Source organism: Pongo abelii, chromosome 3 (genome assembly GCF_028885655.2).
Source record: "Pongo abelii isolate AG06213 chromosome 3, NHGRI_mPonAbe1-v2.0_pri, whole genome shotgun sequence".
NCBI lineage: Eukaryota > Metazoa > Chordata > Mammalia > Primates > Hominidae > Pongo > Pongo abelii.
Window position 1 is genome coordinate 97,036,121 of NC_071988.2, and position 22,776 is coordinate 97,058,896.

The window sequence follows — 22,776 nt, forward strand, 5'->3', positions numbered from 1 at the left end:
GTAGAGACGGAGTTTCACCATTTTGGCCAGGCTGGTCTCGAACTCCTGACCTCAGGTGATCCATCCACCTCCGCCTCCCAAAGTGCAGGGATTACAGGCGTGAGCCACGGTGCCCAGCCCTCGGAACAGGCTCTTATACCATGAATACCTAAGTAACACATAGAAAAGATTTGATTTTTTACGGCTATAAAGTTGCCTTATTTGGTCTATACTACTGGAAAGTCCCTACTTAGATAAATTTGTTGGCTACTTCTGACTGGTGGAGTTTAAGTTCTGTTTTTCTTTAACACAGACATTTACAAGAAATAAGTTTTTCTTATGTCTGCAAATCAAGCGAGGTTAAGATCACCTATGAGGCCTAGCTGGCTTTGTCTGCTCAGTGATTCTTCAGGCCTGGTCTCCGCTCAATGTTTCTTCAGGCCTGGTCTCCATTTTAATTTACTTTAATAGATCTCATGTTCTCTGAAAAATATCATTATTCCCCATCTTACAGATGGGGAAGCCGAGGCTTAAAGAGATTAGGTGATTTCCACCTCCACCCCAAATCCAACAAAACTAATAAATGGAACTCTTGTTTATTTAGCTCTTTTCCACTCATAAGGTTTAATGACTAGGATGGTTCTCATCTGGCTCCAGTCATGCCCTGAGAAAGTTTGTTTGCCTTGGCAAGTATGTCATTTATTCTTCCCACCTTGAGGTCTAAAAACTGCTTATTATAGAAAAATTCAAACAAAAAAGTTTAGAAAATAGTATAATTAACCTTCATGTAATCATCACCCAGCTTGAGTGACATGAATTTTTTGTAAACAGATTAGTTATTAGATTTCCAGCACTTTGGGAGCCGGAAGTGGGTGGATCACTTGAGCCACTACTCGTGGCCAATTTTTTTTCCTCAAAACTTCCTAGGTGCTTGTAAGGTTTTACATAAAGGGACAAATTTTGGTAACAAAACCAATTGTGAAAGCTAGGCAGCTAATACACATAAAATCATGGCCCATAAAATTAAGGAGGGACCTGCGTAATTATGACCATGAAGTGCCCAGTTTAGGCTGGGAGGACCCCTTTTCTAACTCTGGGTCCAAGTTTAGCCCTGCACACCCCCATCAGATGTCACGGCCCCTTCAGCTCTTTGTGTTTGCTCCTCTCCTTTCCTGATTTGTACCATTTGGTGCCAGCATGGGCAGACATTCTATGGGGACTCTTTCCTGGGAGTCATCATTTTCCTGTGACCTGGTAACAACGCTGTTTCTAGCTAGTTGGTGATAAGGGATCAGCATTTTCTAGCAGCTACTGTTGCCACACAGAGCATTTGCTCAGAGCGACATCTAGTGGCTCTTAAAAAATAATGTAGTGAGGTGTAGCGGCCCTTTTTTTTTTTCTTTTTTTTTGACGGAGTCTTGCTCTGTCTCCCAGGCTGGAGTGCAATGGCGCAATCTCGGCTCACTGCAACCTCTGCCTCCCCGGGGGGTTCAAGCGATTCTCCTGAGATTACAGGCGCCTGCCACCGCGCCCAGCTAACTTTTGTATTTTTTAGCAGGAATGGGGTTTTGCCATGTTGGCCAGGCTGATCTCGAACTCCTGACCTCAGGTGATTCACCCGCCTCGGCCTCTCAAAGTGCTGAGATTACAGGCATGAGCCACCATGCCTGGCCATGGCCCTTTTCTAAAGAGACATCAAACTAGTTTGATTTTAAAATATGTATTTTGTCATAATTTTTAATTACAAAAGTAACTCATCATCATCGTAAGAAAAACCCCAAAAGATACTGAATAGTAATAGCCTTGGCAATCAGATTGGCTTCCAAAATTTCATTCGAGTCTCTCCTGGTGCACCATTGAATACAAAATGAAAATCCCACCAGATCTCAAGCCCCAAGAGTAACCACAGTGAATCATAGATCATGCTTCCTAGTGGCTGCACAGTATTTCCTGGAACATAGGGGTGGGGATAATTGCTCACCTCATCTCTTATTAGTGGACTTTATGGGTAGATTTCAGGGTTTTTGCTTTTACAAACAATGCTTCCAGGAAGTCTTTGTACATATGGCCTTTGCATTCTTGAGAGTGATTCTGTCAACAGTCATATAGAAAATGGAATTCTGAGTCAAAGAGAATGAGCATTTTTTGCTCTGATTTACACCTCTACCAATAATGTGCCTGTTTCTCCGTGTGTTCACAACCCCAGAATATTATCACTTAAATAAAAACATTTGTGCATGTTGGCTTTTAATCTTTCTGTTTAAAAGAAAAAATGATTTTTTGTTGTTGCGGTGACTAGGTTGCGTTCTGTGTGATGCAATTTTGTTCTGACCATTAATCTTCCTAGAGACATTTCATACTCAATTTGCAGCTGGTGGTGGATTCCAACATAGAAACAAGGATATTTGGACCCTTATTAAGATTTGTGAACTCAAATTATATTTATGGAGTGCCTACTGTGTGCCCGCACAGACACATGAGACCTGCCCTGTCTTCTGAGGGAACTCACAGAGCAGTGGAGGCTGCCAGCATGCACGCCAGTCACTGCAATGAGTGGGTGATTCAGGCTCTACCTTGAGGAACGTAAGGCAAGCTGGTGTCCTAGAGGAGGCAGTGAGGAGGAGGCAGTCAAGGGAAGGCTGCACAGAGGGGAGGGCGTTGAAGCTGGGTCTTGAAGAATAAAGGCCAGGCCCACAGGAAGGAGGGCAAATCAGGGAGGGGAAACAGAATGTGAGAGGAGTGGTGTGTTTGCAGGCTGCAGGAAGATCCAAGTGTCTAGAAAGAGTTTTGAGACTGCACATATGGCACAGGCTGGGTCACAGAGTTTGTACTTTATCTGCAAGACAAATAGATTTTCAAACTCCAGATAATTTTATTTTAAAAGAAAATACGGCCGGGCTCAGTGGCTTACGCCTGTAATCCCAGCACTTTTGGAGGCTGAGGTGGGCGGATCGCTTGAGGTCTGGAGTTCGAGACCAGCCTCAACATAGCAAAACCCTGTCTCTACTAAAAATACTAAAATTAGCCAGGTGTGATGGCACACGCCTGTGATCTCAGCTACTCAGGAGGCTGAGGCAGGAGAATCGCTTGAACCCGGGAGGCGGAGGTTGCAGTGAGCTGAGATCATACCACTGCACTCCAGACTGGGAAACAGATTGAGACTCCATCTCAAAAAAAAAAAAAAAAAAAAAAAAGATAGAGAACATTACCTCAATACTGTAATAGAGAAATCAATATCATTTGCCATAAATATAACCATAAAAATTAATTTACAAAACGGAAAAAAAAAACCGAGTATGTTTAAAACAGTTTAAAAATTAAAATGAAATCTAGGCCGGGTGCAGTGGCTCACGCCTGTAATCCCTGCACTTTGGGAGGCCAAGGTGGGCGGATCACCTGAGGTCAGGAGTTCGAGACCAGTCTGGCCAACATGGTGAAACTCCATCTCTACTAAAAATACAAAAATTAGCCAGGCGTGGTGGCAGGCGCCTGTAATCCCAGCTACTCGGGAGCTCTGAAACTGGGAGGCAGAGGTTGCAGTAAGCCGAGATTGCACCATTGCACTCCAGCCTGGGGAACAAGAGCGAGACTTTGTCTTAAAAGTTAAAAAAATTAAAATGAAATCTAATAACTAATCTGTTTACAAAAAATTCATGTCTAAAATTATCTTCTTCTGTGAGAAAAATAAACCAGTTTATGATCAATCAATAGTAATAAAGAGATTCAGCTCTGTATCATTTAGTTTAAGACTAAGATGAGGGTTATGGCAATGACAATTCTGTGTCTTTTTGTGTATGTTAATTAGCATCACCCCCACCCATCCCCCCACACCCCCAGAAATCTCGACACACTGATGTAGGTAGGTAGAGCTTCTCCCTGCTCCTGAAAAGCAGAGTCGCGGAAGCTCAGGGTGGCCACTGTAGCTCAGATAACCTAGATCCTACAGCCAGGAACTGAAATCCAAATCTTCTGACTCCACATTCTTATACCAGGCCGATGCCTGGTATAAAAGTTAAAAGAAAAAAACCTTTCTAATTCATATATCTCCCCAAATACAGAACTAGGCTGCCTCTAGGAGCAGTGACCTCTACCTTGGATCATTTCCACAAAGCCTAGAGGACACCCGTATCTTTTGAGGTTTTTCTCCAGAGAAATGCTTTAGAGGTTGTACTTAATATCTGAAATTCCTTATAATTCTTAACAGTCTCTGAGTCTGTGAGAAATATTTCAAGACACTAACACAGGGATTAAAAAATTTATCCCTTTGTTTTAATAATTAAAATGCAGACTAAAGGAGGTTTTGAGTTCTATAGAAATAAACACTCAAATTTAAAATAATGGTCTTTATGGCTGAACACAGTAGCTCATGCCTGTAATCCCAGCACTTTGGGAGGCTGAGGGGGGTAGATCACCTGAGGTAGGGAATTCGAGACCGGCCTGGCCAACATGGTGAAACCCCATCCCTACTAAAAGTACAAATAAAGTAGCTGGGTGTGGTGGTGGGTGCCTGTAATCTCAGCTACTCAGGAAGCTGAGGCAGGAGAATCGCTTGAACCCAGGAGGCAGAGGTTGCAGTGAGCTGAGACTGTGCCATTGCACTCCAGCCTGGGCGACAGAGCAAAACTCTATCTGAAATAAATAAGTAAATAAAATAAAATAATGGTCTTTAGAGATTTATGAAACCCTAATTATGTCTGCATGTGAGTTCTATGTCCAGCATTAGTAATAATTGTTTTTTTAAAACAACAAAACAAGGCCGGGCACAGTGGCTCATGCCTGTAATCCCAGCACTTTGGGAGGTCAAGGCGGGAGGATCACCTGAGGTTGGGAGTTCGAGACCAGCCTGACCAACATGGAGAAACCCTGTCACTATTAAAAATACAAAATTAGCTGGGCATGGTGACACATGCCTGTAATCCCAGCTACTCGGGAGGCTGAGGCAGGAGGGAGAATCGCTTGAACCCAGGAGGTGGAGGTTGCGGTAAGCCAAGATCAGGCCATTGCACTCCAGCCTGGGCAAAAAGAGCGAAAACTGTCTCAATAAATAAATAAATAAATAAATAAATAAATAAATAAATAACCAAAACCTAAAACACTTATTTACAACTTGAAGACAGGTCAAAAATGCTAAAACAGAGAAATTCTTTTATGACTATTGGCATTTTCTCAGAAAAGATCGTTTCTGGGAAGTATGAGCCCTTCCTGAAATTATCCTTCTATTTTGATTAATACAACTAAACTTTAATTCCTTGGATTGTCAGTGTTTTGAGTTATCTACTGCTACATAACAAATACCTCAAAAGTTAGTGGTTTAAAACAACAATAACCATCTTTGATATTTCACAATTCTGTGAGTTAACTGGGGTGATTCTTCTGCTCCATGTGTTATCAGCTGGCCTCCCAAAGTGCTGGGATTACAGACATGAGTCACTATGCCTTGCCATTCTCAGTTTTAATTTCTAATACAGTAAATATCAATAGATATAAGCCACATCAGCAAAAGTTCTTTGGGATCATCAGTACTTTTTGGGAGTATAAAAGGATCCTGAGATGAAAACATTTGAGAAGTACTTCAGTAGAGACAAAAGAAGAATTGGGGACACTGGTGAGAAATAGTACTGACTAATAAACAACTGGACTAATGATTTTAAGGTGGTAGCAATGGGGAGTAAAAACGGCTCAATTTTAGATGTATTTTGAAGGGAAAGTCAACAAGATCGATCAGATGTGGGAAATGAGGAGAGAAGTCAAGTATTATTCCAAGGGTTTTTTGTTTTAGTTTTTGCTTTGTCTTTCACCTGAGTGAACTGGTAGGATGGCATTGATATTTAATTAGAAAAGACCAGGGAGGAAGAGATGTAGGAGAAATATAGTGAACTTCTTTGGAGAATGTTAAGTTTGAGACATTCATTAAATATTTAAGTGTTAGGGGAGTGGTCTCAGGTGGAGATATAACCTTCAGAGTCTTAACCATATGGATTGCATTTAAAACCATGAGACTGGATGAGATCAGCAAAGGAGTGAATGAAGATAGAAGAAAAAAGAGGTTGAAAGACTGAGCCTGGCAGGGTGTGGTGGCTCACGCCTGTAATTCTAGCACTTTGGGAGGCCAAGGTCGGTGGATCATCTGAGGTCAGGAGTTCAAGAACAGCCTGGTCAACATGGTGAAACCCTTGTCTCTACTAAAAATACAAAAATTGGCCGGGCCCAGTGGCGCGCATCTGTAATCCCAGCTACTCAGGAGGCTGAGGCAGGAGAATCGCTTGAACTTGGGAGGCAGAGGTGGCAATGAGCTGAGACTGAGAAAGCAGTCAGATAGAAAAAAAAAAGAGGAGAGAATGGTAATTTGAACTGTCCAATGCTACTGAGAGGTCAAGTAAGATAAAGACAAATAGATCATTGGTGTCTGGGGGACTGTATGCCAGACAGGGGAATAATGTGAGCAAAAGGCCCAAATCAGGAGCAGTGTGTTGTGCTAGAGCATAAGGGGCAGGGATGAGATGGGAGGGCAGGAAGGAGTCAGCTTGTGAAGGGCCTGGCATTCCATATTAAAGACAGACTTTATGCTGTGGGTTTGGGGAAGCCACTTAGAGGATTTAGGATGAAAAGTGACACAGTCCAATTTGCATTTTAGATAGATCATTCTGGATTCTTGGAAAGGGTGGAGAGGATAGAGGATGGAACTGAGCCAAACCGAGCAAGGGGCTCAAGGAAGTGGAGGCTGTAACAGGAGAGGGCCAGAGACAGTGAAGGTGTGCATTTCAGCCATGGATGTGGGGATGGAGAAGAGAGAGTTGATTAGGAATATTTAGGAAGCAGAATTCTCAAAACTTGGAAAGCGTTGCGACTGGGGGAGTGAGAGAGGTAGAGGAATTAAGCCTGGGTAACAGACTGCATAGAAAGTGGGGTACCAACCTGAAATACAGAAATTAGGAGCCAAAACAGTTTGGGGGTGAAGAGATTGTCACATTTGAACATGTTATATTTGAGATGTTCATGAGAGATGTAGGTGGAGATGTCTAGAAAGCAGTTGGATATTCAGGTGTAAAAACCAAGGGAGAAGATCTTTAAAGAGTGGTACTAATGTAAAGTCTCAACCAGTTTATATGTCCCAGCTTTCTAAAGAAAAACTAATTATAGTAAATTTCCAGTTTAAAAAATTAATAATTCTTGGAGAACTTTGTATGTTTTAATCTGTTTTCATCAAGAGTTCTTGGGTCTGTTAATATAATTTGAGGGTATTTAGCAGTTTAGTCATCTAAATCTGAAAACGTTTGGTTTCTGAATTGACTTCTCATATTGATGGTTAACCAGTGTAGATAGCAGTAGGATAGTCTTACCAAATAATCACCCTTTATTATTGCAGGGTAGACCAATTAGATTAACGGTGCTAAGCCTGGCTGCACATTAGCACCATCTGGGGAGTATTTCAAACATACCAATAAACGTCTCTAATAATCAGAAAAATGCAAAGTAAAACCACAAGGAGCTATCACCTCACTCATGTTACATTGGCTCTTATCAAAAAGATGAGTGACAATAAGTATTGGCTGGGATGTGTAGAAAATAGAACCTTTCCTGGGTGTGGTGGTTCATGCCTGTAATCCTAGCACTTTGTTAGGCCAAGGCAGGTGGATCTCTTGAGCTCAAGAGTTTGAGACCAGCCTAAAGTAGAAATTTTGTCATTTGTGACAATATGGATGAACCTAGAATACATTATGCTAAATGAAATAAACCAGGCACAGAAAGATAAATACCACATAATCTCACTTATATGTGAAATCTTAAAAAGTCTAACTCATAGAAATAGAGAGTAGAATGATGGTTACCACAGGCTAGAGACAGGGGGATAGATGGGAAAAGGGGAGACATTGGGTCAAAGGGTACGTTTCAGTTAGACAAGAGAAATAAGTTCTAGTGTTCCATGTACAACATGGTGACTATAACTGTTAATAGTGTTTTCTATATTTCAAAACAGCTAAAAGATATTGTTTTCAATGTTCTTACCAAAGGAAATTATAAACATTTGAAGTGATGGATATGTTAATTAGGGTTAATTAGGCTGATTCGATCATTCCATAATGTCTGCATGTAAGGAAACAATACATTGTACCCCATAAAGGTATGTAATCATTATTTGTTGGTCTGGTGTGGTGGTTCACACCTTTAATCCCACACTTTGGGAGACAAAGGAGGGAGGATTGCTTGAGCCCAGGTGTTTGAGACCTGCCTGGCAACGTAGCGTGACCTTGTCTCTACAAATTTTTTTTAAAACTTAGCCAAGCATTGTGGTACACGCTTGTAGTCCTAGCTACTCAAGCGGCTGAGGCAGGATGATCACCTGAGCCCAGGAATTTGAGGCTGCAGTGAGTTGTGAGCTATGATCACACCACTGCACCCCATCCTGAGTGACAGAGTGAGATCTTGTCTCTAATAATAATAATAATAATAATAATAATAATAGTCAATTAAAAATAAAGCAAAACTCAAACGTACCAGATACCAGTATCATGACGTCTCACCAAGAGATTTTGGTTTGATTGGTCTGGAGGAGGCCACAGCCATTCTAGGTTTGAAAAGCTCTTCCTGATGATTTTAATTAGCAGTCAGGGGTAAATCACTGGATTAGAGGTATGATTTTGCTATGTTTTTCTAGCACAATTAAAAAATTCATTTTAGATTAAAACTCCCTTGAAGCAAACCCCTGTTAATTCACTGTGTTAACTGACTAAGGAAATTTTCTCTGAGCCTTGCATATGTGCACAGGACTTGTGGGATACTGAGGCTGAAGAGTATAAGACAGCAAGTAGTGAGGGCCCCTGAAGAAGGAACCAGAACAACAGCTTCGCAGAAAACCCATCAGAATAAGCAGAACAGCCTGATGTGAATTGGTGACTATGCTCTCTAGACTCAAGAGAGGACCTCAGGGTTCAGCAAGCCCCCCATCAACCTCCACTATCAACAAATCCTGAATTGACAAACCAAAGACTCGTTTAGACTGACCAATCACTTTACCTTATGTAGCTTTGTGGCTGCTGTCTTGATAAGCCCCTTGCCCTTGGTGGAGAGAGATGGCCTTCCTGGGCTATTCTCCCTCTTGTATCTCTCTATATGAGTAAACCCCCAGGGCTTTACCCCATTGTCTCTGAATTATTCTTTTGATGTCTCTGAGCATTTGCTTACTTTTAATCACAATAAATCACAATCTCAAATAAAGAAGCACTTTGTTGAATTTGAGCTGTTTGCATGAGATAGGACAGACAGATGCAGACATGCGTTTGCAACCAATACTTTGCCTCTCAGTTACTAAGTCAGGCAAGATAAACCCATGGTAGTAAGTATTCACTCAAATGCCTTACCAAAAATGACCTTGACGCTTCTCTGGATTCTACCCATTGATTAAAATTCAGATTTTTCTTGAATAGTGGAATAAGAAAATGAGACGTTTTCTGGGAAGCAAGGTATATATATACATTTATTTATTTATTTATTTTTTATTATTATTATTATTTTTTTTTTTCTGAGACAGGGTCTCACTGTGTTGCCCAGGATGGAGTGCAATGGCACCATCTTGATTCACTGCAAACTCTGCTTCCCAGGTTCAAGCGAGCCTCTCACCTCAGCCTCCTGAGTAGCTAGGACTACAGGCAAGTGCCACCATGCCCAGCTAATTTTTGTGTTTTTAGTAGAGATGAGGTTTCACCATGTTGGCCAGGCTGGTCTTGAACTCCTGACTTCAAGTGATCCATGTGCCTCAGCCTCCCAAAGTGCTGGGATTACAGGCGTGAGCCACTGCGCCTGGCAGCAAGGTATATTTTCTATGCTGGGGAACAAATTACAACAAACTTAGTGGATAAAGAAGCTGAGCATGGCTTTACTGGATCCTCTACTTAGGGTCTCACAAGCTTTATTCAAGGTGTTGGCCAGACTGCATTCTCATTTGGAGCCTCAACTAAGGAAGAGCCTGCTTCCAAACTAACACAACTTATTTGAGAATGTATTTCCTTGTGAATGTATTTTTGAAGACCCTGGCTTTTTGTAGCCATTTGTCGGAGGCTGTTGGCAGATCCTACAGGGCACCCATCATTCCTTATGTGAGTTTCCTTAACATAGCTCCTAGCTTGTCTAGCCAGCAAGGAAAATCTCTCTTTCTTCGGTCTACTAACATGGAATTTTATATAATGTAATATAATCACAAGAGTAACACCCCATCACCTGTGTCATAGTTTCTTGGTTAGAAGCAAGTCACAGGTCCCACCTACACTCATGGGGAGATCACACAAAGGCACAAACACCATGAAGTGGAAAATCACTGGGGTTGGGGGTCACTATAGGGCTAGGGTCTGCTTGTCACACAAGAAAAAGCCATAGATTGTGTATAGACAATCCAAACAGATAATACAGTCATGGGTATAACTGGAAATAATCCTAGGTGGAGGCAGAAATCATGGGCTCCAGTCCTGGCTGTGTTAGTAACTTAGATCACATATACCCAGCAAGTTCTCTAAACCTCAATTTCCTTAGTTTATAAATAAAATGAGATTGTGGAGACAGCTTTGGATTACCGAGACCAGCTCGGCTGGGGAGACCCTAACCCAGCGGCGCTAGAGGAATTAAAGACACACACACAGAAATATAGAGGTGTGAAGTGGGAAATCAGGGGTCTCACAGCCTTCATAGCTGAGAGCCCCAAACAGAGATTTACCCACGTATTTATCAACAGCAAGCCAGTCATTAGCATTGTTTCTATAGATATTAAATTAACTAAAAGTATCTCTTATGGGAAATGAAGGGATGGGCCAAATTAAAGGAATAGTTTGGGCTAGTTAACTGCAGCAGGAGCGTGTCCTTAAGGCACAGATCGCTCATGCTATTGTTTGTGGCTTAAGAATGCCTTTAAGCGGTTTTCTGCCCTGGGTGGGCCAGATGTTCCTTGCCATCATTCTGATAAGCCCACCACCTTCCAGCGTGGGCGTTATGGCCATGATGAACATGTCACAGTGCTGCAGAGATTTTGTTTATGGCCAGTTTTGGGGCCAGTTTATGTCCAGATTTTGGGGGGCTTGTTCCCAACATTGGATGTTAATCACATAAATGCATATAGTAAAATATCATGGAAGCACTATCATTCACCTTTTGCGTAAGTTAGAAATGATCCCACTAAAAGCTTATGAGTTTATGGTAAAATTGGTATGCCCAGTTCTGAAGAGCAACCTGGCAATACGTATCATGCCATTAAAATGTTCATACCTGTGATGGTTAACTTTACGTGTCAACTTGATTGAGCCACAGGATATTTAGATATTTGGTTAAATATTATATGTGGGTGTGCCTGTAAAGATGTTTCTGGATGAGATATAACATTTGAATCTGTAAGCTGAGTAAAGGAGATTGTCCTTGCCAAGGTGAGTGGACCTCATCCAATCTGTTGAAAGCCTGAATATAATAAAAGGCTGAATAAGAAAGAATTATTTTTCTCTGTCTCACTGCCTTTGAGCAGGGACATTGGTTTTTTCCTGCCTACTCAAACATGAACTGGAACTGACTCCATTGGCTCTTCTGAGTCTGAGGCCTTTGGACTTAGACTGGAACTGACACCATTGGCTCTCCTGGTTCTCCAGCTTGCCAGCTGCAGATCTTAGGACTTTTTAGCCTCCATAATCATGTAAGCCAATTCTTAATAATAAATACTTATGTAAATTTCATATTGGTTCTGTTTCTCTGAAGCACCTAGACTAATACAACATCCTTTGTCAAAGTAATCCCATTCCTGGGATTTTATACCACTAAAATGTAAAATTCAAAAGATTTGTGTAAATAAGCTATATGCACTATGTTATTAACTACAGTGTTATTTCTTTTTTTTTAAATTTTACTTTAAGTTCTTGGCTACATGTGCTGAACATGCAGGTTTGTTACACATATGTATACACCATGGTGGTTCGCTGCACCTATCAACCTGTCATCTAGGTTTTTTTTTTTTTTTTAGATGGAATCTCGCTCTGTCACCCAGGCTGGAGTGCAGTGGTGCGATCTCAAGCTCCGCCTCCTGGGTTCACGCCATTCTCCTGCCTCAGCCTCCTGAGTAGCTGGGACTACAGGCACCCACCCGGCTAATTTTTTGTATTTTTTTAGTAGAGACGGGGTTTCACCATGTTAGCCAGGATGGTCTCCATCTCCTGACCTCGTGTTCCGCCCGCCTCAGCCACCCAAAGTGCTGGGATTACAGGCGTGAGCCACCGCGCCCGGCTGTCATCTAGGTTTTAAGCCCCGCATGCATTAGGTATTTGTCCTAACACTCTCCCTAGTGTTATTCCTAATAATGAAAAAGTGGAAATAATACACATGTTTAACAATTGGAGAATGGCTGCATAGATTATAGCACATCCACTTCAAAGAAAATTATGCAAGCATTAAACTAATTATCATGAAGAATACAGAATCACAAGGGAAGCACATGGGAAAGGGTTTACAATTAGATATGAATTTAGTTTTTTAAAAGCAGAACATAAAATTATATAAACACTACAGTAACAAGTAAGAAAAAGTAAATAATGAAGAAAATCCATATGCTTGGGTCATGGAATTACAATACAATTTTTTTAAATAACTTTCCTTTACCAATATGACATTGTTAAGACAATAAATAAAAAGTATAAAATAGGCTGGGTGCAGTGGCTCATGCCTGTAATCCCAGCAGTTTGGGAGGCTGAGGAGGGTGGATCACCTGAGGTCGGGAGTTCAAGACCAGCCTGACCAACATGGAGAAACCCTGTCTCTACTAAAAATACAAAATTAGCCTGGTGTGGTGGCGCATGCCTGTAACCCCAGCTTCTCAGGAGGCTGAGGCAGAAGAATCGCCCGGGAGGTGGAGTTTGCAGTGAGCCGAGATCGCGCCAATGCACTCCAGCCTGGGCAACAAGAGAGAAACTCCATCTCAAAAAAAAAAAAAAAAAGTATAAAATAAAAACAATGAGAGAGTTAAATTGTCAGTGGTTCTTAATTGAAGTGGACTTTAGAATTTAAAAACACTATGCCTAAGTTCTACTTTGTGAAGATTGTGAGATGGGGTTGGGGCACTCATATACTTAAAACACATACATACACAACACCCCAACCCACCCCTCCACACTGAAATACACAGGTGATTCTGAAGCATATAGATAGGTAAATTTTCAGCATAAAGTTTCACATGGAGAATAAGGAAGATAGTCTAGTGAGAAGCTGAGCATTGCCTATGAGGCACTTTGGGTGATGAAGACCAGGCTGTTCTTAGCGTGCACCTGGACTGCTGCAGCCACTGTCTTTAGCATTTGTAGCTTGTGGGCATTCTGAGGAATCGCCCTCTGGCCAGGATTTCTCCACAAGGCGGAAGGCCTCCAAGAACTCATTGATATCAATGTGGCCATCTTTGTTGAAATCAATGCTCCGAGCAAGGTCACAGATGCAGTCATCTGTAATGTCGATATTCATATGAGAGCTGAACAGCTTCCAGGTCTGCCTGAACTCATCCAGTGAGATGAACCCTTATCAGAGGGAGGAAATCACTTCAGTGTGTTAGTCTAGCTTTTAATGTTCATTTTCTCTGACATTCTTACGAGGACACCTGCTCCCTACTGCTAAACAGAGAGATACCCAAATCCTAGTATCTAATTTAAACTCCCAAGAGGATCACACAAACCCACTGGCTCACCAATGATTTTCAGCTGGGAAGAATTTTGCTCCCCTCCCTCCAGGGGACATTTGGCAATGTCTGGAGACATTATTGTTCGTTATGACTAAGACGGAGGTGAGGTGCTACTGGCATCTAATAAATAAAGGCCAGACATGCTGCCAAACATCTTATAATGCACAAGATGGACCCCAAAACAAAGAATTATCTAGCCCAAAATGTCGACAGTACCACTGTTGAGAAACCCTGCATTTAATCATCTCAAACATATACTAATTTATTCTGGCCATTAAAATCCTTTGGACCCCATACATCTACAGTCAATTGACTTTTTTACAAGGGTTCCAAGATCATTTAATGGGGAAAGAATAGTTTTTTTCAACAATGATGGGGGACAAGCAGATATTCACATGCAAAAAGAGTAAAGCTAGACACCTACCTAACACTATATAAAAAAAAACTAACTTGATATGGATCAAAGACCTAAATGTAAGAGCTAAAACTCTAAAACTCTTAGAAGCAAACATAAGTGTAAATCTTTGTGACCTTAGGTTATGCAACAGTTTTTTTTTTTTTTTTTTTTTTGAGACAGAGTCTCGCTCTGTCACCCAGGCTGGAGTGCAGTGGCACAATCTCGGCTCACTGCAAGCTCTGCCTCCCGGGTTCACGCCATTCTCCTGCCTCAGCCTCCCGAGTAGCTGGGACTACAGGCGCCCACCACCACACCTGGCTAATTTTTTATATTTTTAGTAGAGACGGGGTTTCACCGTATTAGCCAGGATGGTCTCGATCTCCTGACCTCATGATCCACCTACCTCGGCCTCCCAAAGTGCTGGGATTACAGGCGTGAGCCACCGCGACCGGCCTATGCAACAGTTGTATAGCTTAAAAAAGCTATAACACCAAAAGCATAAACAACAAAAGAAAAAATAAATTGGACTTTTTCAAAATTAAAAACTTTTGGGTATCAGGCTGGTCGCAGTGGCTCACGCCTGTAATCCCAGCACTTTGGGAGGCTGAGGTGGGCAGAGCACAAGGTCAGGAGTTCAAGACCAGTCTGGCCAATATGGTGAAACCCCGTCTCTACTAAAAATACAAAAATTAGCTGGTCACGGTGGCAGGTGCCTGTAGTCCCAGCTACTCAGCAGGCTGAGGCAGAAGAATTGCTTGAACCCAGGAGGCAGAGGTTGCAGTGAGCCAAGATCGTACCACTGCACTCCAGCCTAGGTGACAGAGCGAGACTCCGTCTCAAAAAAAAAAAAAAAAAACTTTCGGGCATCAAAGGACACTACCAAGAAAGTGAAAAGATAATCCACAAAATCAGAAAAAAAATTTGCAAGGCATATGTCTGATAATGTCCTAGTACCCAGAATATATGAATAACTCTTACAACTCAAATAAAAAGACAAATAGCCCAATTCAAAAATGGACAAAGGATTTGAATAGACATTTCTCCAAAAGAGATATACAAATGGCCAATAAGCACATGAAAATGTTCAACATCATTAGTTATTAAGGAAATGAAAGTCAAAACTGCAGTAGAACAGGTATAATAAAAACTAAAAAAAACCCCACAAAAAACAAAAGTGGAAAATAACAAGCGTTGGTTAGGATGTAGAGAAACTGGAACCCTCATACAATGTTGGTGGCGATATAAATATGTACAGCTACTGTGAGAAATGGTTTGGTAATTCCTCAAAAAGTTAAACATAGAATCACCAGATGACCAGGCAATTACACTCCTAGATATAAACCCAAGAAAACTGAAAACATATATTGACACAAAAAGTCACACGTGAATGTTCATAGCAGCATTGTTCATAATAGCCAAAAGTAGAAACAATCCAACTAATGACTGGATAAATAAAAGTTCTGTCCACACAATGGAATATTATTCAGTCATAAAAAAGGAATGAAAAACTGATACTGCTGCAACATGGATGAATCTTGAACACAGGCTAGGTGACATAATCCAGACACCAAAGGTCATATTTTGCATGACTCCATTTATATCAAATGTCCAGAATAGGCAAATCCATAGAGACAGAAAGTAGATTAGTGGTTGCCAGGGACTCGTGGAGGAGGGATAGGGAATGAGGAGTACTTGCTAATAGGTATCAGATTTCTTTCTGGGGTGATTAAAATGTTCTAGGACAGGCGCAGTGGTTCACGCCTGTAATCCCAGCACTTTGGGAGATCTAGGTGGGTGAATCACAAGGTCAGGAGATCGAGACCATCCTGGCTAACATGGTGAAATCCTGTCTCTACTAAAAATACAAAAAAAAAAATAGCTGGGTGTGGTGGCACACGCTTGTAGTCCTAGCTACTCAGGAGGCTGAGGCAGGAGAATCACTTGAACCTGGGAGGTGGAGGTTGCAGTGATCCGAGATTGTGCCACTGCACTCCAGCCTGGGTGACAGAGGGAGACTCCGTCTCAAAAAAAAAAAAAAAAAAAAAAAGTTCTAAAATTAGATAGTGGTGATGGTTATACAATCTTGTGACTATACCGAGAACCACTAAATTGCATACTTTATACAGGTGAATTACATGGTTTGTGAATTATGCCTCAAAAGAAACCAATAATAACATTGAAAAAAGCCTTTGGACCATTGGGGGAACAGGATGAGGATGTACAGGACCTCACCATACATTTTTTTATAACTTCCTGTGAATCTATAATTATTTCAAAATTTAAAGTTAAAAAAAAACATTTTGGGAGTGAGGTTGCAAACGCCTTTCTATTGTAAGCACTTTTCATTACTTTGTGGCTATCTTTGATGGTACTGTAAAGGATATCACATCTTTCTTTCTTTTTTTTTTTGCGACAGAGTCTCACTCTGTCACCGAGGCTGGAGTCCAGTGGCACGACCTCGGCTCACTGCAACCTCCGCCTCCCAGGTACAAGCGGTTCTCCTGCCTCAGCCTCCCAAGTACCTGGATTACGGACATGTGCCACCACGCCCGCCTAATTTTTGTATTTTTAGTAAAGACTGGGTTTCTCCATGTTGGCCAGACTGGTCTCGAACTCCTGACTTCAGGTGATTCACCCGCCTCGGCCTCCCAAAGTGCTGGGATTAAGGCAGGAGCCACCGTGTCCAGAGGATATCACATCTTCTAATAATTATTCTTCCTATAAGAAGCTCTCATTCAGTTTGTCTTCATTCTTCTTTACCCCACTTCTTTCTCTATGGGCTGCTTATACTACTCAAGTACTTTCCTAGTTTCTGTCATTTATAAGCACTAATCTTCTTACCTTGCTCCAAATGCCTGAGTGGAGACGAATGAGGACGAATCAGGAAGGAGATTAAGGGTTTAAGGTAAAATACTTGCAATGCGTCAAAAGTGATAGAATAATGAGTGCCTTTACCTGAATGATCACTGTCTATGATCCTAAAAATGGTCTCTAGGTTGGATCGGTTTCGATACAATGTTTCCAGCAAACTTGATTGTACGTTCTGCAAGAAAAAATTCATTTTCCTTCTTTGTCATATGTTTAGGCTTGTTCCAATATATAATTAACACACAATCAACCCTGACAATCACACATTCTTGAAAAAACCTGAAAATATTTTGCCATCCCTCCATTCCCTCTACCCAGTTCAGCCCACCAAATAATCTAGTGGTTTAAGAAGCACCTCACCCATGATGAAAATCTTCTAAAATTGACCGGTGATGGTTGCACATACAGGTTGTGTATGCCTTGTCTGAAATGCTTGGGACCAGAAATGTTTTGAATTTTGGATTTTTTCGGACATTGTAATATTTACCTGTACATAATGAGATATCTTGGGTATGGGACCCAAGTTTAAACACAAAATTAATTTTTGTTTCATATACCTCTTATACATCTAGCCTGAATGTAATTTTTGTTTGTTTGTTTTGAGATGGAGTTTCGCTCTTGTTGTCCAGGCTGGAGTGCAATGGCCCAATCTCAGCTGACTGCAACCTCCGCCTCCCGGGTTCAAGCGATTCTCCTGCCTTGGCCTCCTGAGTAGCTGGGATTACAGACATGCACCACCACGCCCGGCTAATTTTTGTATTTTTAGTAGAGACGAGGTTTCTCCATTTTGGTCAGGCTGGTCTCGAACTTCTGACCTCAGGTGATCTGCCCGCCTCGGTCTCCCAAAGTGCTGGGGTTACAAGCATGAGCCACCGTGCCCAGCTGCCTGAAGGTAATTTTATAAAATGTTTTTAATAATTTTGTGCATGAAACAAACTTTGCATACATTGAACCATCAGAAAGCAAAGGTGTCAGATGTGGAATTTTTCACTTGTGGCATTGTGTTGGCACTCAAAAAGTTTTGGACTTTGGAGCCTTTCAGATTTGTTTTTTTAAACAGAGTCTCGCTGTGTTGCCCAGGCTGGAGTGCAGTGGCATGGTCTTGGCTCACTGCAACCTCTGCCTCCTGGGTTCAAGCGATTCTCCCACCTCACCTCCCAATAGCTGGGTCTACAGGCATATGCCACCACACCCAGCTAATTTTTGTATTTTTAGAAGAGACAGGGTTTCATCGTGTTGGCCAGACTGGTCTCGAACTCCTGGCCTCAAGTAATCCACCCTCCTCAGCCTCCCAAAGTGCTAGGATTACAGGAGTGAGCCACCGCACCCAGCCGAATTATACACTTTAAATGGATGAATTGCATGGTATGTCAATTATATTGCAGTAACACTGTTAAAAGAAGTACCTAGCCTAAGGTTGCACATACATTACATATTTTATAAGTAGTATTGAATAAATACTTCTTTAAGTAGGGTAAGCACCATAGTGTTGAGGAAAGAAAATGGGCCTTGAGGTAAGACAGACCTTGGCTTGAGTCCCAACTTAGTCGTTCTATGACCTCAGGCAAATTGCTAACCTCTGTGGGCAGTGTCCTCGTAAGTGTAATGGTGCTGATAATATGTACTTCTTGGAGTGGTTTTGGTGCTGATAATATGTACTTCTTGGAGTGGTTATGAGGATTAACTGAGGCAATGTATGAAAACCACTTAACACAAAAGCCTGACACATAGAAACTCAAGAAATAGTTATTCCCCTTTCTCACCCATCCAGCTTTTTGGGTTATTACTAGTTGGTTGTTTCTGACTCCTTCTCTCTAAGGACTATCATAGTCCACATGTGCTCTCATCCACCATTACCACACCATTACCTCGTGACTCAGTTGTTCCTTGGCCAAGTTCTTCAGCCAAGACTTGTACTCCAGCATGTTGTCTGCTGAGCTGTTCACCAGCTGTGGCCTCAGCATCCGCCATGGCAGTCCTAGATGCAACACAGACTCCACCGCTGCTGCCCAGTCACTCAAGGTGATTAAACCTACAGGTGAGAGCTAACTTGTTGCCTTGTCACCTAGATGTCTAGTTTCCTGCCCAATGCTGTGTATATTTTTATCCTGACATCCTTCTTACTATCTGCAGGTAATAGAAATAATGGGCACTGTCACTATTTTTGTTGATAGTAGCAGAGTTGGCTGGAAGCTAGGCTTGCCAGATAAAATACAAGATGTCCAGTTAAATTTTAATTGAAGACAGACAGTAAAGTATATAAAAACGCCAAATATTGCATAAAAATTATTTGTTGTCTATCTGTCTGTAATTCAAACTTAATTAGGCATTTTACATTTTTGTTTACTAAATCTGGCAATACTTCTGCAAGCCACATAAAAGTCTTGTAAATGATATCATAAAATATTATATATCTACAGCATTGGTTATTTAAAAAAATTAAACCACCTAAATTCCTTAGAAAATATCCACTGAAACTCTTGGAAGGCTACAGTATGTGTATATGAAAAGATATTACTATGAATTCATAAATGTTACTGCTGTTTTTAAATAGGGATATATTTAGTCAATGTCCATTAGAAATTCCATTAGTTGAGCAGACAACATTTTTAGCCTGGATAATAAATCATGAAATACCTAGGTAAGCACACACTCAACTTCAACAAGTCAAGTCATTCATCTTTTGCCAGTCTTATACTCTTATAACTTCTCCCACTTGTTCTTTGCTTGGTTCTCGCCATGTTATCCTTCCCTGACTCTATTTCTTTTCACCCTTTCTATTTGGCCAAGTTCATATTTTGTTAAAAGCTTAGAATTTTAAAATTTAGTTAGAATAAATGAGACATTAAGTTGAATAAAATGGAGGATATAGCCAAAGGGAATTTGGGTCACTCATTAAAGCAACAAATATTTATTTGCTAACTAGTGTAAGACAGAGATTTTCTGGCTAGCTTCCTTCCTCTGTGAATCTTTAACTTGATCATTCTTACCGACTTTATCTGCATCATGCTTCTTAAATTCACTGAGAAGATCTGAAGAATGAGCAAATAGCTTCTCCCTCAGAGCTCTCAGAGCCGACTCCTCCACTCTGCTAATCCTGGGACAGGAGATGAAAAGCGACATTTTAATACACTGGTATAGAAGAAATACTTAGAGATTTTACTATATTTCTACTCTCTCTTTCTTAACACATCAGTCTCCCAAGAGCTCAGTTTTTGAGGAAGAGCTCCTTTTCTCTGTTGTACACAAACAGGATGAGTATGGGGAATGCCGCTGTCCTTCCTGGTATAGGACAGTGGTTAGAGAAGAAGTTCTGGAGAAGGATCACCTCTGTGGTAAAGTTATCTAATCATCCTGTGCTTCAGTTTTCCCACCTGTAAAACAGTGATTAAAATCATACCTGTCTCTACTTCATAGGATTATGTGAAGATTATAATGAGTAATTTCATGTACAGCACTTAGAAGAAAGCCTGGCACATAGAAAGCACTCACCAAACAGTACCTGTTATCACAATTATTGTGCATTTCTTGTAGTTTATTATCATGTGAAACAGAAGGCAAAATTTATGAATAACAAAATAACACTAGTTTAGTTTTTTCTTTCTTATTGGGTCAATAGAGTAATGCTGGGCTCAGTACTTGGCCCAAAGTAAGTGCTCAATAAATATCTGTAGTTGAATGAACAAGAATATAAAAAGAGGCTTGGCATGGTGGCTCATGCCTGTAATCCCAGCACTGTGGGAAGCCAAGGTGGATGGATTCCTTGAGCCCAGGAGTTCGAGACCAGCCTTGGCAACATGGCAAAACCCCCCTCTCTACTCAAAGCACAAAAAAAAAGAATTAGCCAGGCATGGTGGCTCATCCCTGTAGTCCCAGATACTTGTGGGGCTGAGGTGGGAGAATCACTTGAGCCCAGGAGGTAGAGGCTGCAGTGAGCCAAGATTGCACCACTGCACTCCAGCCTGGGTGACAAAGTAAGACCCTGTCTCAAAAAAAAAAAAAAAAAAAAAAAGAATATAAAACGAGATAAAAGGTAAGCATACGTTACTTGTAATGTCTTATTGAGGAACCAATCATTCTATAAATAATGATCAGATAACCTATCTTTTCTCGTGTTAAAAGTTAAAAAAAATTAAATCATATTTGATGAAAATCTTACTGCAATTGAAGGCATTTAACATGACAGTCTTTAAGTGGGCTACATAGATCCTTAAAAGAGTGTGAACCTAGCCTGGCATGGTGGCACGTGCCTATGGTCCCAGCTACTTGAGAGGCTAAGGTGGGAAAATCACCTGAGCCTGGGAGGTCGAGGCTGCAGCGAGCCAAGATCGCACCACTGCACTCCAGCCTGGACAACCAGAGTGAGACCCTGTCTAAAAAAAACAAAAAATTGTGAACCAGTTAGGCATGGTGGCTCATGCCTATAATACCAGCACTTTGGGAGGCTGAAGCAGGAGGATCACTTGAGGCCAGGATCTCAAGACCACCCTGGGCAACACAGCTAGGCTGGGTTTCTTTACCAAAAAAACTTTTAAAAATTAGCCAGGCATGGTGGTGCATGCTTGTAATCTCAGTTACTTGGGAGACTATGGCAGGAGGATTGCTTGAGCCCAGGAGTTTGAGGTTACAGTAAGCTATGATCATGCTACTATACCTTGGCCTTGGTGACAGAGCAAGGCCCTGTCTCTACAAAAGGAAAAGAAAGTGTGAACCACCTAAAACTCACCCCAAATTTCACAGGTATGTGAGCATATGTGAATTTTTTGTAGACAGTTTGTTGTTTTATCAGAGGCTAACAGAAGTATGAGACTCCTAAAAAGTTTAAGAACCACTAGTTAGACAAAGCATTTAAGCTGCTCCTGGTAATCTGTAGTCATGGAGAGTTATGCAGGGATGGAGTAGGGCAATGCCCTTGAAATCTATCTGGATGTACAAGGCTTTCCTGTCCCTACGTCAAGCAACACTTAGTAAGCACTTACTAAATGCAGAGCTCTACATGGATTATCTCATTAAATCCCTCAACACTCATTGAAGAAAGAACGATAACATTAAGTCCGTTATGCCCATTACAGACAGAGATAGTAATTAGGTCGAGGTCACATAGCTACCAAGGAGTGAGGCCAGATACCTATCTGGCTATGCTGGCTCCAAGCTGGCTCTCTATTATTGTGAGAAGTGGATTGAAACAAAAAGTAAATGGACTCTGACTGAGGATTCCTCTAAGAAGAGCATGTTATGAGGCCAGGCATGGTGGCTCACACCTGTAATCCTAGCACTTTGGGAGGCCAAGGCAGGAGGATCGCTTGATCTCAGGAGTTTGAGACCAGCCTGGGCAGAATAGTGAGACTTCGTCTCTACAAAAAATTTTAAAAATTAGCTGGGCATGGTGGCGCACGCCTGTAGTACCAGGTGTGAGGTAGCTAAGGTGGGAGGATCTCTTAAGACCAGCAGGTTGAGGCTGCAGTGACCTGTCATCATGCCACTGTACTACAGCCTGGGTGACACAGCGAGACCCTGTCTCACAAAAAAAAAAAAAAGAAAGAAAGAAAGAAAAAGAAATTCACTTGGTGGGTTTATATTTTTACATAATTCTTTTTAAGTGAGGGTGGCCTATATTTAATAACTCGAGAATGATTTAAAATAATGCACTTTTATAGCACTCACACAAGGGTAAATGTTAAATACTAACATGTTCTCTATCCACCTGATTTATGCTAGCTTTGCTGATCTTAATTTCTAACTCTGTTAGGCTAAATACTTAAAGAAGCATGTTCAATAGCACTAAAACTGTATCTGTTAGCATCTTATATACTCTGAGGCCATCTTCGCTGTGGGAGGCAATATT

General features: G+C 41.3%; 1 protein-coding gene across 1 annotated transcript in view; it reads right to left on the minus strand.

The window, feature by feature from the left end:
• Window positions 1–12,442: 12,442 nt before the first annotated feature.
• The window catches only part of PPEF2 (protein phosphatase with EF-hand domain 2), a 42,458-nt gene continuing 32,124 nt past the window's right edge, over window positions 12,443–22,776 (minus strand). The window contains exons 14-17 of the mRNA XM_002814886.4: window positions 19,922–20,028; window positions 18,800–18,963; window positions 17,019–17,106; window positions 12,443–13,505 (exon numbers count right to left, since the gene is read on the minus strand). Coding sequence (XP_002814932.3) covers window positions 13,252–13,505; window positions 17,019–17,106; window positions 18,800–18,963; window positions 19,922–20,028 — 613 coding nt within the window. The 3' untranslated portion in view covers window positions 12,443–13,251. The remainder of the gene's footprint in view (window positions 13,506–17,018; window positions 17,107–18,799; window positions 18,964–19,921; window positions 20,029–22,776) is intronic.